Genomic DNA, 17014 nt, shown 5'->3' with positions numbered 1-17014 from the left:
AAAGTTATTTTCAGACTGTCCTGATATCTGTTGTTGATGTAGGCCTATGTTCATTTGTTTTTATTGTATCCCGAACAAAAATGAATGACAAAAAATGTAAAATTAAGAAAAGTTGTAATTTTCATTGTCTGTGGCGAGACAATAATTCCTGTATCACTGTGTATATATCATCCTCAAAACACACGTCTGCAGTCAAGCATGCACACATTCAGTACCAGTCAAAAGTTTGAACACACCCCGACTAATTCCAGGGTTTTTCTTTATTATTTTCTGTATTTTCTTTAAGACATCAAAACTATGAAATAACACAAATGGAATCATGTAGTAACCAAAAGAGTATTAAACAAATCAAAATATATTTGATATATTTCAAAGTAGCCAACCTTTGCCTTGATGACAGCTTTGCACACTATTGACATTCTCTCAACCAACTTCATGAGGTACTCACCTGGAATGCATTTCAATTAACAGGTGTCCCTTGTTAAAAGTTAATTTGTGGAATTTCTTTCCTTCTTAATGCATTTGAGCCAATCAGTTGTGTTGTGACAAGGTAGGGGTGGTGTACAGAAGATAGCCCTATTTGGTAAAAGACCAAGTCCATATTATGACAAGAACAGCTCAAATAAGCAAAGAGAAACGACAGTCCATCTTTACTTTAAGACATGACGGTCAGTCAATCCGGAAAATTTTAAGAACTTTGATTTTTTTTTTCAGTGCAGTCTCAAAAACCACCAAGCACTATGATGAAACTGGCTCTCATGAGGACCGCCACAGGATAGGAAGACCCAGAGTTTCCTCTGCTGCAGAGGATAAAATAATTAGTTACCAGCCTCAGAAATTGCAGCCTAAATAAATGGTTCACAGAGTTCAAGTAACAGACACATCTCAACGTCAACACTTCAGAGGAGACAGCGAGAATCAGGCCTTCATGGTTGAATTGCTGCAAAGAAACCTCTACTAAAGGACACCAATAAGAAGAAAAGACTTGCTTAGGCCAAGAAACACGAGCAATGGTGAAGGATGGAAATCTGTCCTTTGGTATGATGAGTCCAAATTTGAGATTTTTGGTTCCAACCGCCGTGTCTTTGTGAGACAAAGAGTAGGTGAATGGATGATCTCCGCATGTGTGGTTCCCACTGTGAAGCATGGAGGAGGAGGTGTGATGGTGCTTTGCTGGTGACACAGTCAGTGATTTATTTAGAATGCAAGGCACACTTAACCAGTATGGTTACCACAGCATTCTGCAGCGATACGCCATCCCATCTAGTTTGCGCTTAGTGGGACTATCATTAGTTTTCAACAGGACAATGACCAACACACCTCTAGGCTGTGTAAGGGCTATTTGACCAATAAGGAGAGTGATTGAGTGCTGCATCAGATTACTTGGCCTCCACAATCACCCGACTTCAACCAAATTGAGATGGTTTGGGATGAGTTGGACTGCAGAGTGAAGGAAAAGCAGTAAACAGGTGCTCAGCATATGTGGGAACTCCTTCAAGGCTGTTGGAAAAGCATTCCAAGTGAAGCTAGTTGAGAGAATGCAAAGAGTGTGCAAAGCTGTCAAAGGCAAAGGGTGGCTACGTTTTTGGTTATTACATGATTTGGTTGCAAGTTCAAATCCCCGAGCTGACAAGGTACAAATCTGTCGTTCTGCCCCTGAACAGGCAGTTAACCCACTGTTCCTAGGCAGTCATTGAAAATAAGAATTGCTTCTTAACTGACTTGTCTAGTTAAATTAAGGTAATATAAAATAAATGATTCTGTGTGTGTTATTTCATAGTTTTGATGTCTTAAAAATAAAGAAAAACCCTTGAATGAGTAGGTGTGTCCAACTTGTGACCGGTACTCTACGCACACACACGCACACACACACACACACACACACTTCTGACATATCTCCTTCCCACAACAGAAGATGAATGTTATCACTGTTCTGAGTTACAAAGTATGTCCATGTTTAGTATGCTAGTTCAATTGGGATCTATCCTTGACATTCTGGGATGTGCTCTTCCAAACACAAGGATTGATTTTTTTTTATATATTTTACCTTTATTTTACTAGGCAAGTCAGTTAAGAACAAATTCTTATTTTCAATGACGGCCTAGGAACAGTGGGTTAACTGCCGGAGGATTGCTCAAAGAGGTGCCATTAATGTGAACATTTAATTGGATTTACAAAGACTGTGTTCTGCTCATCTTTTAGGCAGTAATTGTAAGCTAGCCGAGGAACGTGTCTGCCTTTCTCACGTGGTACCACACCATTAGAGGATAGAAATAGTATCCTGTGCTATCAAGTGGGTATTCTGTGTGTAATGGCCGCTGGTTTGGGTTGCTATTTTTGGTCCCAGTTACTGTGGAAACTGCATGGCTGTGCCAGCATCCAGCATTTGGAGTTAATTTCACAGATGCTGCTATAGCTGGGTCATATAGGATGGATTCAGGAATGATTTAGTTACAAACATACAGTGTACTGTATGTCTCCACCATTTAACTGCTTGAGCTAAACACTGGAGTTACAGAGAGTTTCAATAGAAAAAACACATTGATAGTAGTCAGTTAGTTGACTGGTTTGTGTCAAGGGGAAGATGTCACAGGGTTGGCCTGATAAAACAGAAAAAATTGTTATGTACATGGTTTTAAAAAGGAAATGGGTTTATGAAGATTGCTTCAGAATTTAAGTTGATTATTTCTGAGTACACGCATATGTCATCAAACTACTGGCTCCACAAATGTAGCTGAGGGCTGTAACAGAGATCAGGGGCAGCAGGGGAGTGTGTTGAGGGCACTGGCAGACTTACCATTAGGCAGAAGAGGCAATTGCCTAATTTGAAGGGGTGTCCTTTTCTTTTTTTGCATGGGCTGCATCTCAATACAAAGCCAATGTTGGCCTTCCACATCGGCGGTGGAAGGTGGCTGAGCTACAGCAGTGTTTGTCAGACCAGTAGACATCCCGAAAATTGTTCTTCTCACAAAAATGCTTCACACTAATATATATATATATATATATATATATATATATATATATATATATATATATATATATATATATAATACCTACAAGGATTCTAATATTCTAAATCAAATCGCTAAAAGATCAATCAATCAATTTCTTCCAGAATGGTCCTGTATTTGGCTCCATCCATCTTCCCATCAATTTTAACCATCTTGGGCCTCTTGGCTGCATCTCTGATCAGTCTTCTCCTTGTATGAGCTGAAAGTTGAGGGACGGCCAGGTCTTGGTAGATTTGCAGTGGTCTGATACTCCTTCCATTTCAATATTATCGTTTGCACAGTGCTCCTTGGGATGTTTAAAGCTTGGGAAATCTTTTGGTATCCAAATCCGGCTTTAACTTCTTCACAACAGTATCTCGGACCTGCCTGGTGTGTTCCTTGTTCTTCATGATGCTCTCTGCGCTTTTAACGGACCTCTGAGACTATCACAGTGCAGGTGCATTTATACGGAGACTTGATTACACACAGGTGGATTGTATTTATCATCATTAGTCATTTAGGTCAACATTGGATCATTCAGAGATCCTCACTGAACTTCTGGAGAGAGTTTGCTGCACTGAAAGTAAAGGGGCTGAATAATTATGCACGCCCAATTTGTCAGTTTTTGATTTGTTAAAAAAGTTTGAAATATCCAATAAATGTCGTTCCACTTCATGATTGTGTCCCACTTGTTGTTGATTCTTCACCAAAAAATACAGTTTTATATCTTTATGTTTGAAGCCTGAAATGTGGCAAAAGGTCGCAAAGTTCAAGGGGGCCGAATACTTTCACAAGGCACTGTATTTATATAGCCTTTCTTACATCGGCTGATATCTCAAAGTGCTATACAGAAACACAGCCTAAAAGCCCAAACAACAAGCAATTCAGGTGTAGAAGCACGGTGGCTAGGAAAAACTCCTTAGAAAGGCCAAAACTTAGGAAGAAACCTAGAGAGGAACCAGGCTATGAGGGGTGGCCAGTCCTCTTCTGGCTGTGCCGGGTGGAGATTATAACAGAACATGGCCAAGATGTTCAAATGTTCATAAATGACCAGCATGGTCAAAAATAATAATCACAGTAGTTGTCGAGGGTGCAGCAAGTCAGCACCTTAGGAGTAAATGTCAGTTGGCTTTTCATAGCCAATCATTAAGAGTATCTCTACCGCTCCTGCTGTCTCTAGAGAGTTGAAAACAGCAGGTCTGGGACAGGTAGCACGTCCGGTGAACAGGTCAGGGTTCTATAGCCGCAGGCAGAGTGGACTGGGGACAGCAAGGAGTCATCATGCCAGGTAGTCCTGAGGCATGGTCCTAGGGCTCAGGTCCTCCGAGAGAGAGAAAGAAAGAGAGAAAGAGCATTAGAGAGAGCATACTTAAATTCACACAGGACACCGGATAAGACAGGATGTGTCACATAGAACAAACTAACCCTTGCCCCCCGACACATAAACTACTGCAGCATAAATACAGGTGTGCCAAGCTTGTAGCGTCATACCCAAGAAGACTCAAGGTTGTAATCGCTGCCAAAGGTGCTTCAAGAAAGTACTGAGTAAAGGGTCTGAATACTTATGTAAAATTGTTGTTTTTTATTTTTTATAAATTAGCCAAAAAAAAAAATCAAAATCAATTTTTGCTTTGTCATTATGGGGTATTGTGTCTAGATTGATGAGGGGGAAAAAACTATTTAATCCATTTTAGAGTAAAGCTTTCACCTAACAACATGCACTGTATGCACGCACACACACTCTTACTCTTATTGAAATTATCCCAGTACAATAATCTCTGGATAATTTCTAAGAGGCTTTGCCTGAGTTCCATTAGAGACTAGTTAACACAGGGACATGGAGAGTAATTAAGGTTAGTTTCTTTCAAGATCATAGTGCAAGTGTTTCAGGACTCAGGAGAAGTGTCTAACGTTCCCATAAAAATGCACTCTGCTGAAAGGCAAACTCAACTCAGTGCTTTTAACTGAGTTTTGAAAAAGGATAATTAGCAAAGAACATTTGCAGTCTATGGACTAAGCCAGGGATTGAACTCCCAACCTTCCAATTTCAAGGCAGACACTCTTACTACAAGGCCACTGAGTTTGTTAGCAAAAGGAAGAAGCAAGCAACAAAATCTGATGACAGCAATTACTTTAAAATGTGGCCACCTTATTGTAAACAGAAAAACAAGTGTGGATTAAGTTTTGGATTGAAGCAGACCATGTTAACAGGGTATCAATCTCCGTTCTAACGCTGTCCTCACCTCATCTGCCATTCTGTCTTGCTCTCTCTTACGATGAGGGAAGTTATCTTTATAGGCAAAGTAACCTGGTGACGGTTGGTTTACGCCTCTAGAGGGCGTTCCTGTCACAGTGAATCTCCCTCTCTGTGTATCTCTCCACTTATCATCAGTACCAGGGAGAGACTTGAGGGCCCCACTACCTCTCCAGTCTTCCTCATCGTCTCCTGGTCTCCTGTAGAGACATGGCCTCTCTGCGCCAACCAGAAGGATCCTAGTGCATAGAGATTTATGGCAGCACGTTCTGACTCACTGCTTGCTATTCCCTCGCTCCTCTCAAGACATTCGAAAGGGGATACTTGTCCCCTGCCCCACCCCTTCAACAATAACCCATCTGCTTAGGTGACATGTGTGCGTAAGCCACATGGAATGCTCATCACTCTCTCCATCATCACGATGTAGCATTTATAAGTCATGAGTCAAGGGAGACATCTGCTAAAGGAGCTTGGTTTACAAGCTCTCACAGTCTCCCTTTTGCCATTTTCATCTGTCTGGGTGTCGGTAGGTAGATCCTCTTGTCTGATCCCTCTCTCTCTCCTTTGGGCTTGTCTCATTATATTATTACTTTTATTCAAACACCTCTCCTATTCCTGTGGTGCCCCCGTCTCTCTCTGTTCCCCTCATCTCCCTACATGGCACCTCTTTCTCTACTCCTCTCTCCCTCACCTTAGACGTTTATTTATTTCCTAACATTTCACTTATTCTAAGATGATTCATTTTCTAAGCTCTCCGCCGCCGTGCCACATTTACATTTCTCTCCAGGAATTGATGATGGATCAGCTTTGCTGGGTATACAAGGATCTTTCCAGGTTCACAGCCTTCTTTTCATTGCCTGATGTGTGGGAGAATAAAACATTGACAAAGGTTGACACGTCCTCTATGCATTCACCAACGCTGAGATTCTAGGTTCCAGATGTCTGGTGTAAAAGAGATTCAACAGAGGGGGTAAAGTGCAGACTGGGTGGAAGGATGAAACAACCAGGACTTCAATGAGCTGTATTAGCCACTTAACACAGAGTTCTGAGAGGAGGATGCGCTGGGACCAGAGAGACTAGCAACACAATATAGAACAAACAATCCAGCTGCAATAGTCTGATGCGGCTGTTGGCCATTTCAGTAGACAATGTTTTAACTTTCACTTTCCCTTCGCTCCCTTTTCCTATCAAAATATGTAATACTTTGCGGAGGGGGAGAATTTGGGTACATCTCAAGTAGCTCTGTTGTTCAGTGGGATGGATGACATCATTGTGGTGTTGATAAATGAAGGACAGGATCCTTGCACTTAATTTGTCAGCTTCAACCTTGGTGAAGGTCCAAGCCTGTGGTGCTGGTCTGAGTTACTATGGTAATCACTATCACCTGTAGGTTTGCACATTTACCCAGCACACACACGCACACACACATGATTAATTAAGCAATAAGGCCCGAGGGGATGTGGTATATGGCCAATATACCACGGCTAAGGGCTGTTCCAAATGCACGACGCAACGCAGAGTGCCTGGATACAGCCCTTAGCCATGGCATATTGGCCATAAACCACAAACCCCAGAGGCGCCTTATTACTATTATAAACTGGTTACAAACGTAATTAGAACAGTAAAAATAAATGTCTTGTCATATGTCTCATATGTCCCATGGCTTTCAGACAATCAGCAGTCAGGGCTCGAACCACCCAGTTTATAATAATGAGTATAGCCTATTTCAAATATTAATGAATAAGATTTTGGTACAGTAGCCATTATGTATCAAAATGTATTGCAGGGACATCCCATCAGCATGTAACTCCCATACACCACAGCCATTTGGCAATGCATGAGAATGTTGACCAAATTCACTGTTGGAGAAGAGAGGAGTCACTGATGCAGTTTGATACTGGGGAGGATTGTGTGGCTTTGGTAGGGATTTCAGGGGTGATGGTGTAGAATGGAAATGGTCTCAGATAGGCTTGGCATAGCTCTTTGATAGTCTCTAAACTGTCATTTCTTCTGGGCTTGAGCCAAACAAGTCCTTTATCCAACTGAACACACAAAGTCCAACCTGTTTATCTTTAGGCTAAATAACATGTGTGCCCATTTAATGAAATAAGTCTATTGCATAGTCATCTCATGAAATCAAACCTATTGGCACATAAATGCTGCGAGTTCTGCAATGACTGCACTAAAAGACCCAGCATGTTGCCTGTAACGAAATGATAGAGCATCTGCCTTCTTGAACATTATTTTCTGGGAACAAACACAGTGTGTTTTAATTTGTCTCTTATTGAGCTGAGCGTGTGGGTGGGAAGGGATCACATGGCTATAAAATATATAAAAATGGCACAGGGATATTAATTCTGCTTCCCTGGTGACTGCTGCCTTAACTGAATAGTCAATATTTGGTTATTAGTACACTATATAGCAAAGCTATAGATAGCAATGAGAAAAGTAACACAATGTTGCTAGTAAACCTTACAAGCTGGTTCTCCTACTTCAATATCCAATGTACTGTTTTCTTACCCTGATCACAGCTGACCCATAGTCTATAGATGCGGGCATCACATCGATCCACCAGGTAGTCTACAAAGTGCACCTCATAAAGAGTCATCTGTGCCAGTGGGGCCGCTCATCACTTGGAATAATGGGCCTACATTATCAGAGTGTCAGTCTTTCCCGCGCACAGGCTTCACAAAGCAAAGGCAATCAAAGCAGTGCAAGCGGAAAAGCCACCTGTTTTCTCACCAGCGCCTCTACCAGGGATGGGAGTTGAAGACTAGATGAATAGGTAGTTTTGCTAACACCAGCCTCTCTACGTCCCTGTTCTCCATGTAGTCAAGTGGGTCGCAAATTACAAAATGGGGTTATGAAATGTGTTCTTTTAGGAGTTTATCAACACTGAATTTGGTTTAGACTAGTTTAGACAGCCGGGAAGAACTATTGGATATAAGAGAGACGTCAACTTACCAACATTACGACCAGGAATACGACTTTCCCGAAGAGGATCCTCTGTTTGGACCACCACCTAGGACAATGGATCTAATCCCAGAAGCCGACCCAAAACAACGGCACCACAAAGGGGCAGAGGGAGCGGACTCCTGGTCAAGCTCGAAGACGTGCACATCGCCCACCGCTCCAGAGTATACTACTTGCCAATGCCCAGTCTCTTGACAACAATGTAGACGAAATTCGAGACAAACTGAAATGGTCCAGCCACACAGAAAGTGTGGTGAAGAAGGCGCAACAATGCCTCTTCAACCTCAGGAGGCTGAAGACATTTGTCTTATCACTCAAAACCCTGACAAACTTTTACAGACAAACTTTTTTGAATCCCACCGTACCTTCTCCACTCTGCAATCTGGTTTTTGAGCTGGTCACTGGTGCACCTCAGCCATGCTCAAGGTACTAAACGATATCATAACCGCCATCGATAAAAGACAGTACTGTGCAGCCGTCTTCATCGACCTGGCCAAGGCTTTCGACTCTGTCAATTACCGTATTCTTATTGGCAGACTCAACAGCATTGGTTTCTCAAATAACTGCCTTGCGTGGTTCACCAAATACTTCTCAGACAGAGTTCAGTGGGTCAAATCGGAGGGCCTGTTGTCCAGACCTCTGGCAGTCTCTATGGGGGTGCCACAGGGTTCAATTCTTGGGCAGACTCTTTTCTCTGTACTTATCAACGATGTCGCTTTTGCTGCGGGTGATTCCCTGACCCACCTCTACGCAGACGACGCCATTCTGTATACATCTGGCTCTTCTTTGTACACTGTGTTAACAAACATCCAAATGAGCTTCAATGCCATACTACACTCCTTCCGTGGCCTCAAACTGGATGTAGTCTAACACAGTGTCATCTGTTTTGTCACCAAAGCCCCTTATACCACCCACACAGTTGAAAACGACGCCACTCAAACAAATGCCCCAAAACACAGGGAACTAAACAGTCCTGAATATCTCACGTACACGAACAACCGTGACTTACAGGCGTGTACACGAGTACACATAAAACAATCCCGCACACCCAGCAGGCGGGCCGGCTGGATAATAAAGCCCAACTAATTAACCTAACTAAACACAGGTGTAACTAATAAACAGACAAGGAGGGGGAGAAAAAGATCGGTGGCAGCTAGTAGGCCGGTGACGACGAGCGCCGAGCGCCACCCGAACAGGAAGGGGAGCCACCTTCGGTAGGAGTCGTGACACCCACTGGCTCCAGATCATCTATAAGTCCATGCTTGGTAAAGCTCTGCCTTATCTCAGCTCACTGGTCACAATAACAACACCCACCCGTAGCACGTGTTCCAGCAGGTATATCTCACTCGTCATCCCCAAAGCCAACACCTCCTTGACCAATGACTGGAACAAATTGCAAAAATTGCTGAAGCAGGAGACTTATATTCCCCTCACTAACTTGAAAAATCAGCTATCTGAGCAGCTAACCAATCTCTGCAGCTGTGCATAGCTCATCTGTAAATAGCCCACCCAATCTACCTACCTCATCCCCATATTGTTTTTATTTACTTTTCTGCTCTTTTGCACACCAGTATTTCTACTTGCACATCGACATCTGCTCATCTATCACTCCAGTGTTAATTTGCTAAATTGTAATTACTTTGCCACTATGGCCTATTTATTGCCTTACCTCTTCACGCCTGTTCTCAACTAGCTTACCTGGTTAAATAAAGGTGAAATAAAAAAAATACAAAACTAAAAAATGCACAATTGACAGCTCCCGATGTCACAGGAAGGCCAAAATGATCAAAGGACAACAACCACCCTAGCCATTGTCTGTTCACACCGTTACCATCCAGAAGGCGAGGTCAGTACAGGTGCATCAAAGCTGGGACCAAGAGACAGAAACTGTATTTCAGTCTCAAGGCCATCAGACTGCTAAACAGCAATCACTAACTCAAAGAGGCTGCTGCCTACATTGAGACCCAATCACTGGCCACTAATAAATAGAAAATTTGTCACTTTAACAATACCACTTTAAATAATGCCGCTTTAATATTGTCTACATATCTTACATTACTCATATCATACTGTATTTTATACCATCTATTGCACCTTGCCTGGGTCGCTCGGGACATCTGTATATGTACATATTCTCATTCAGCCTGAGCAGATGTGTGTATTAGTTAGTTGTTGTGGAATTGTTAGATTACTTGTTAGATATTACTTCACGGTCGGAACTACAAGCACAAGCATTTCGCTACACTCCCATTACCATCTGCTAACCATGTGTATGTGATCAATAACATTTGATTTGAAGAAAGGAGTTCCAATGCGCAGGTCGCCAATGCTCGCCTCCGCTAGTCGCTAAACATGGTGCTGAATGTTTTCATTCGGAGAGTCAGCACTCTGTCAATATTGAGTGAAAAGAGAGAGAGCGGCCATGTGGTCGCGCATTGACTTCGCTTTTTTACATTTCGTGGGCGCTTGGGGATTTATGTAATGTTTTATTATGTGGGCTTATAGGGTTGTGTTGGGACACTTGTTGAATGTGAGTAGGTTTGGATACTCCAATAGAAAATCAGGCGCAACAGTAACCTATGCATTTTGTAGAATAATAAAGTCAGACATTTTTTTATCTAGCCTATAGGCTCTCATATCACGCATGCACAAACTAGATGCAAACACTGGAGGAACGTATCGTTTGGACAGAATGCGTTGGATCTCAATCATCTCGAGGACAATGATTCTCTCTCAACATCCTACAATATACATGGAAGATATGGTGATTGAACATTTTTAGAAAGTCTACAGACTCAGTGCTGGGCATTTTTATTGAGGGAATCATCGAAATGTAAGCGCACGTTTTTTGGAAGGGGAAAAGAACCCAACGTTGCCTACATTTGAAACCTTCCATACACTTCCTATTTTATCTGTGTGCACCTCCTCCCCACGCTACACCTGCTGTTGGATTGATTCTACGCCACAGCCACAGAGGCGAGAGCTAAACCACAGTGTGCACCACTCCCACCTGTAAGAGTTTCTCCGCCCCGGGGGCTTGAAGATGAAGAAGCAAAATGTGCGGACCCTGTCTCTTATCCTCTGCATGTTCTCCTACCTGCTGGTGGGCGCTGCGGTGTTCGACGCACTGGAATCCGAGACGGAGAGCTCCCGCCGACGCATCCTTGAGCTGAAGCGCACTGAGATGAAGAAGAAGTACCGCTTCTCCGAGGACGACTACCGGGAGATCGAGCGGGTGGTGCTGCAAGCGGATCCCCACCGCGCCGGGAGACAGTGGAAATTCGCCGGGTCTTTTTACTTTGCCATCACGGTCATCACCACCATTGGCAAGTTTTGCTAGCTTCCCTTAGGCTACTTTTGTCATGGCTGAGTTTAAGTGTTACAGGTGTCAGGAAATGGTTTTATAATACAGTGTCTCTGCAGTGTTCTGCACCGGCAAATAGGCTACTGTACAGAATAGTCAGCCATTTGCCTATTGTAAAGTCTAATATAATGCATTGCACATCTATACCGAATATCGTAGCATGTTATTCCTTATTCTCGGCATCCCTTAACCATTGGCTTCAACAGCATCATTATTAGTCTACAATAACACACAGTAAAGAGTAATGGTGTTCCTCTGGGTGGCCATCTATCTCCACAGGCTATGGCCATGCAGCTCCAGGCACAGATTCAGGGAAGGTCTTTTGCATGTTCTATGCCGTGCTGGGCATCCCACTCACCCTGGTCATGTTCCAGAGCCTGGGCGAGAGGATGAACACGTTTGTCTGCTATCTCCTGCGCAGGGTCAAGCAGTGCCTAGGGTTACGGAGGACTGAGGTGTCCATGGAGAACATGGTCTTGGTGGGCTTCCTGTCCTGCATCGGCACCCTGTGTGTTGGGGCAGCAGCCTTCTCCCACTATGAGGCCTGGACCTTCTTCCATGCCTACTACTACTGCTTTATCACGCTCACCACCATTGGGTTTGGGGACTTTGTGGCCCTGCAGAAGAAGGAGGACCTCCAGGAGAAGACACCCTATGTGGCCTTCAGCTTCATGTACATCCTGGTTGGACTGACAGTGATAGGAGCCTTCCTCAACCTGGTAGTGCTGCGCTTCCTCACCATGAACACAGAGGACGAGAGGAGGGACGCCCAGGAGAGGGCCTCCATCAAGAGGGAGAGGGGCCTGCTGACCATGGGGCTCCATGGAGGAGGAGGAGGACCAGGGCAGGGCAGAGGAGTGCTTAGGGTCAGGGAGAGGGACAGCATGGGGCAGAGCCGCAGTCACATCAATCTTTCCCTGCCCATGGAGGAGGGCACTAGCCGCACCAACCTCATCTCCTCCCCAGCAGAGGAGCAGGAGGATAGGGACAGGGCCAGGGGTGCCCCCTGCAGGCAGAGGCTGCATTTACAGCTGCATGGCACTGGCAGACGAAGGCCAGAGTCTCCCCTGGGCTCCTTGTGTTCCTGTATGTGCTACCGTCTGGAGGTGTGTGAGAGCCCCCTGCCTTCCCACAGGGAGCACCCTGGGTGCAACATTAACTCGGTCTACTGCAACTCTATCTCTTACAGGATCCAGAGCTGGAGCCCCAGAGACAACACAGGACTCTCGTCCCCAGGGAGCACACTCTCGCTTGGGCACAACTTCAGGGAGTACCCCTGCTGCCGGAGGAAGTCAGTGTAGCACCACATGGGACAGAATCTTTGTTTGTAACGGTTGGATTAATAAAGTATTTTATACATATTTTTATACACTACATAGGCAAGGTGTTGTAGTACACTGTAGATGCACACACTCGATTAGAAATCAATTGGTGTAAAGTATTGGCAGAGGCAAGAGAATCTGTTTTATAACAGGAATTTTAGAACCTATTTTCCCTAATGAAATGATTACAATGCTGTATTTATACAGGATGAATTTAAGTTGTTTTTGCATTATAGCCGCTGGAGATGTACCTTGTGAATCAATTCACTTATTATTGTAATACTCTGTGAGTTTTGTTTTTTTCCCAATATTGTTTTCCTCCTAGATAGTTTATTATTATTATCTGCATTATCAATTTTTTTTTTGCATGCAAATAAGAGTGGAGATGCATGATTGAGATGATACACATGGCATGATAATTATATTAACAAAAATGTAATGATGCAAATGACTATCACTATAGATATTTGGGTATTATGATTGTTTTTTAAGTACACACACACACACACACACACACACACACACACACACACACACACACACACACACACAAGTAAAGCAGGTCCTCAGCGTGATGGCTGCTGCGGATTCTGTGGAAAGTACTTCATATTGCATGCCTTTAATGGAATTATGTTTTAATGAGGAGATTAATAGATAGGAACGTGAATATGGTAGCAATGGCCTTTATTAACCATATCAATGACATATATAAATCATCATATTACTTGTCCTTATAACAGGAGGTTAAGAACAATCCCGCATACATTTCCCTGTTGTAATGCACAACACATGCACAGAGACAGTTTGCCTTCTATGTGTTGATTTACATTTTATGGATGTAGCACATGCCTGACATGTAGCAAGACCTTTCAGAAATATGTAAGCCTATTTATTTCCATGCATCATGGGCCTTTAAACCATATTATGTTTTCAGATTAGACAAATTGTCACGTTCTGACCTTTATTTCCTTTGTTTTGTCATTATTTAGTATGGTCAGGGCGTGAGTTGGGGTGGGCAGTCTATGTTTGTTTTTCTATGATTTGGGTATTTCTATGTTTCGGCCTAGTATGGTTCTCAATCAGAGGCAGGTGTCATTAGTTGTCTCTGATTGAGAATCATACTTAGGTAACCTGGGTTGCACTGTGTGTTTGTGGGTGATTGTTCCTGTCTCTGTGTTTGTACCAGATAGGGCTGTTTAGGTTTTATCATGTTTATTGTTTTGTTAGTCTATTCATGTATAGTTTTCTTCATTAAAGAACCATGAATAGAAACCACGCTGCATTTTGGTCCGCCTCTCCTTCATCACAAGAAAACCGTTACAGAATCACCCACCACAAGAGGACCAAGCGGCGTGATGACAGGCAGCGGCAGCAGGAGCAGCAAAAAGAGGAATGGACATGGGAGGACGTTTTGGACGGCAAGAGTATGGACTATACTACTTGGGAGGAAATAGACAGGTGGGCGGTCGACCCAGGAAGAGTGCCGGAGCCCGCCTGGGATTCGCTGGAGCAGTGCGAAGAGGGGTATAGGAGAATGGAGTTGGAGAGACAAGCACGGCGGCGTGGTAGGAAGCCCGAGAGTCAGCCCCAAAAATTTCTTGGGGGGGGGGGGGGGGTCACACAGGAAGTGTGGTGAAGCCAGGTAGGAGACCTGCGCCAACTTCCTGTGCTTACCGGGGGGCGAGAGAGACCGGGCAGGCACCGTGTTATGCGGTTGAGCGCATGGTGTCCCCAGTGCGGGTGCATAGCCCGGTGTGGTACATACCAGCTCCGCATATCGGCCGGGCTAGAGTGAGCATCGAGCCAAGTGCCATGAAGTCGGCTCTACGCATCTGGTCCCCAGTGCGTCTCCTTGGGCCGGCTTACATGGCACCAGCCTTGCGCACGGTGTCCCCGGTTCGCCTGCATAGCCCAGTGCGGGCTATTCCACCTCGCCACACTGGTAGTGCGACCGGGAGCATTCAACCGGGTAAGATTGGGCAGGCTCGGTGCTCATGAGCTCCAGTGCGCCTGCACGGTCCGGTCCATCCGGTACCTCCTCCACGCACCAGCCCTCCGGTGGCAGCCCCCCGCACCAGGCTGTCTCTCCGTCTCATCCCTACAGGTGATCCCGCCTGTCCAGTGCTGCCGGAGCCTTCCACCTCTCCAGCGCTGCTAGAGCCTTCCTCCTGTCCAGCGCTGCTAGAGCCTTCCTCCTGTCCAGCGCTGCTAGAGCCTTCCTCCTGTCCAGCGCTGCCAGAGCCTTCCTCCTCTCCAGCGCTGCCGGAGTCTCCCGCCTGTTCGGCGCTGCCAGAGCTTCCGCTCCTCATTCCAGAGGCGCTAGAGCCCCTCATTCCAGAGGTGCCAGAGCTACTCAGTCCAGCGCTGCCAGAGCCATCCTCTCCAGCGTTGCCGGAGCTACCCGTCTGCCCAGCGCCATCTGAGCTACCCGTCTGCCCAGCGCCATCTGAGCTACCCGTCTGCCCAGCGCCGCCTGAGCTACCCGTCTGCCCAGCGCCGCCAGTGCCGCCAGGGGCCGCCAGTGCCGCCAGTCAGCCAGGGGCCGCCAGTGCCGCCAGTCAGCCAGGGGCCGCCAGTCAGCCAGGGGCCGCCAGTGCCGCCAGTCAGCCAGGGCCCCTCAGCCCAGAGCTTCCGCCCCTCTGTCCAGAGCTTCCGCCCCTCTGTCCAGAGCTGCCCCTCAGTCCAGTGGGGTCATTTAGTAGGAGCCGCCACCGCGGACAGACGCCCACCCAGACCCTCCCCTATAGGTTAAGATTTTGCGGCCAGTCCGCACCTTTGGGGCGGGTGTACTGTCACGTTCTGACCTTTATTTCCTTTGTTTTGACATTATTTAGTATGGTCAAGGTGTGAGTTGGGGTGGGCAGTCTGTTTGTTTTTCTATGATTTGGGTATTTCTATGTTTCGGCCAAGTATGGTTCTCAATCAGAGGGAGGTGTCATTAGTTGTCTCTGATTGAGAATCATACTTAGGTAGCCTGGGTTTCACTGTGTGTTTGTGGGTGATTGTTCCTGTCTCTGTGTTTGCACCAGATAGGGCTGTTTAGGTTCTCGCATTTATTGTTTTGTTAGTCTATTCATGTATAGTTTTCTCCATTAAAGAACCATGAATAGAAACCACGCTGCATGTTGGTCCGCCTCTCCTTCACCACAAGAAAACCGTTACACAAATCTTGTTTTTCTTGCAACTGTCATTGAAATTTAAATCAGGTTTGGTTTTTATCCTTGGGAAGCCCTGTCTTGATGTTGACAAAATATTTTAACTAGGGAAGTCAGTTCTTATTTACATTTGACGGCCAAACCCGGATGACACTGGGCCAATTGTGTGCCGCCCTATAGGACTCCCAATCACGTCCGGATGTGATACAGCCTGGATAAGATGAGAAGAAATCATAAACAAAATGAGAAGAATGCATATTTTCGATGTTTTTCCCCCAATCCCTTAACATGTCTATATAATAAACTCTACAACTAGCTGTCTATCTCTAATAGAGAACATGCTCCCAAAACCAACACTGAGACCATTTGACTGCTTGAAGGTCATGTGTAGTTTCTCACACACACACACACAATGGTCGAACAGTTTATCATGGCTCAAAAAAAATACATTTAAATGTGACTAACAAGAAAACTGATTCTCCATGGTCTTCCCATTTGTGCTGAATAAGACGCTCTGTGTATGAAGTCAATTACCAGATTCTAGTGATTCTCTCACTTCACAGAAAAAGTTAGAATAAAAGAGAGTCAAAGAGAATCTCAATAAGATATTTTAGAAAGATACTGTATTAATGGCCTTGATGATTTATTGGCTTGAGGGCCGTAGATTTGGAAAGTATTCAGACACTGTCACGCCTTGGTCTTAGTATTTTGTGTTTTAGATAATTAGTTGGTCAGGCCAGGGTGTGACATGGGTTTATATATTGTATTTTCATATTGGGGTTTGTAGTATTTGGGATTGAGGCTGAGTAGGGGTGTTGTATAGGCTTGGCTGCCTGAGGCGGTTCTCAATCAGAGTCAGGTGATTCTCGTTGTCTCTGATTGGGAACCGTATTTAGGTAGCCTGGGTTTCCCTTTGTATTTCGTGGGTGATTGTTCCTGTCCCTGTGTTAGTGTTC

General features: G+C 44.9%; 1 protein-coding gene across 1 annotated transcript; it reads left to right on the top strand.

The window, feature by feature from the left end:
• The first annotated feature begins 11260 nt into the window (after positions 1-11260).
• LOC135527999 (potassium channel subfamily K member 15-like) lies at positions 11261-13013 on the top strand. The gene is made up of 2 exons (XM_064956745.1): positions 11261-11543; positions 11861-13013. Exons 1-2 carry the CDS (start codon positions 11261-11263, stop codon positions 12880-12882), a joined length of 1305 nt encoding a protein of 434 aa, XP_064812817.1. The 3' UTR covers positions 12883-13013.
• Positions 13014-17014: the final 4001 nt, after the last annotated feature.

This window comes from Oncorhynchus masou, chromosome 33 (assembly GCF_036934945.1).
Source record: "Oncorhynchus masou masou isolate Uvic2021 chromosome 33, UVic_Omas_1.1, whole genome shotgun sequence".
Classification (NCBI taxonomy): Eukaryota; Metazoa; Chordata; class Actinopteri; order Salmoniformes; family Salmonidae; genus Oncorhynchus; species Oncorhynchus masou.
The sequence above is the reverse complement of the archived record's forward strand: the minus strand, read 5'-3'. Positions and strand labels throughout refer to the sequence as shown.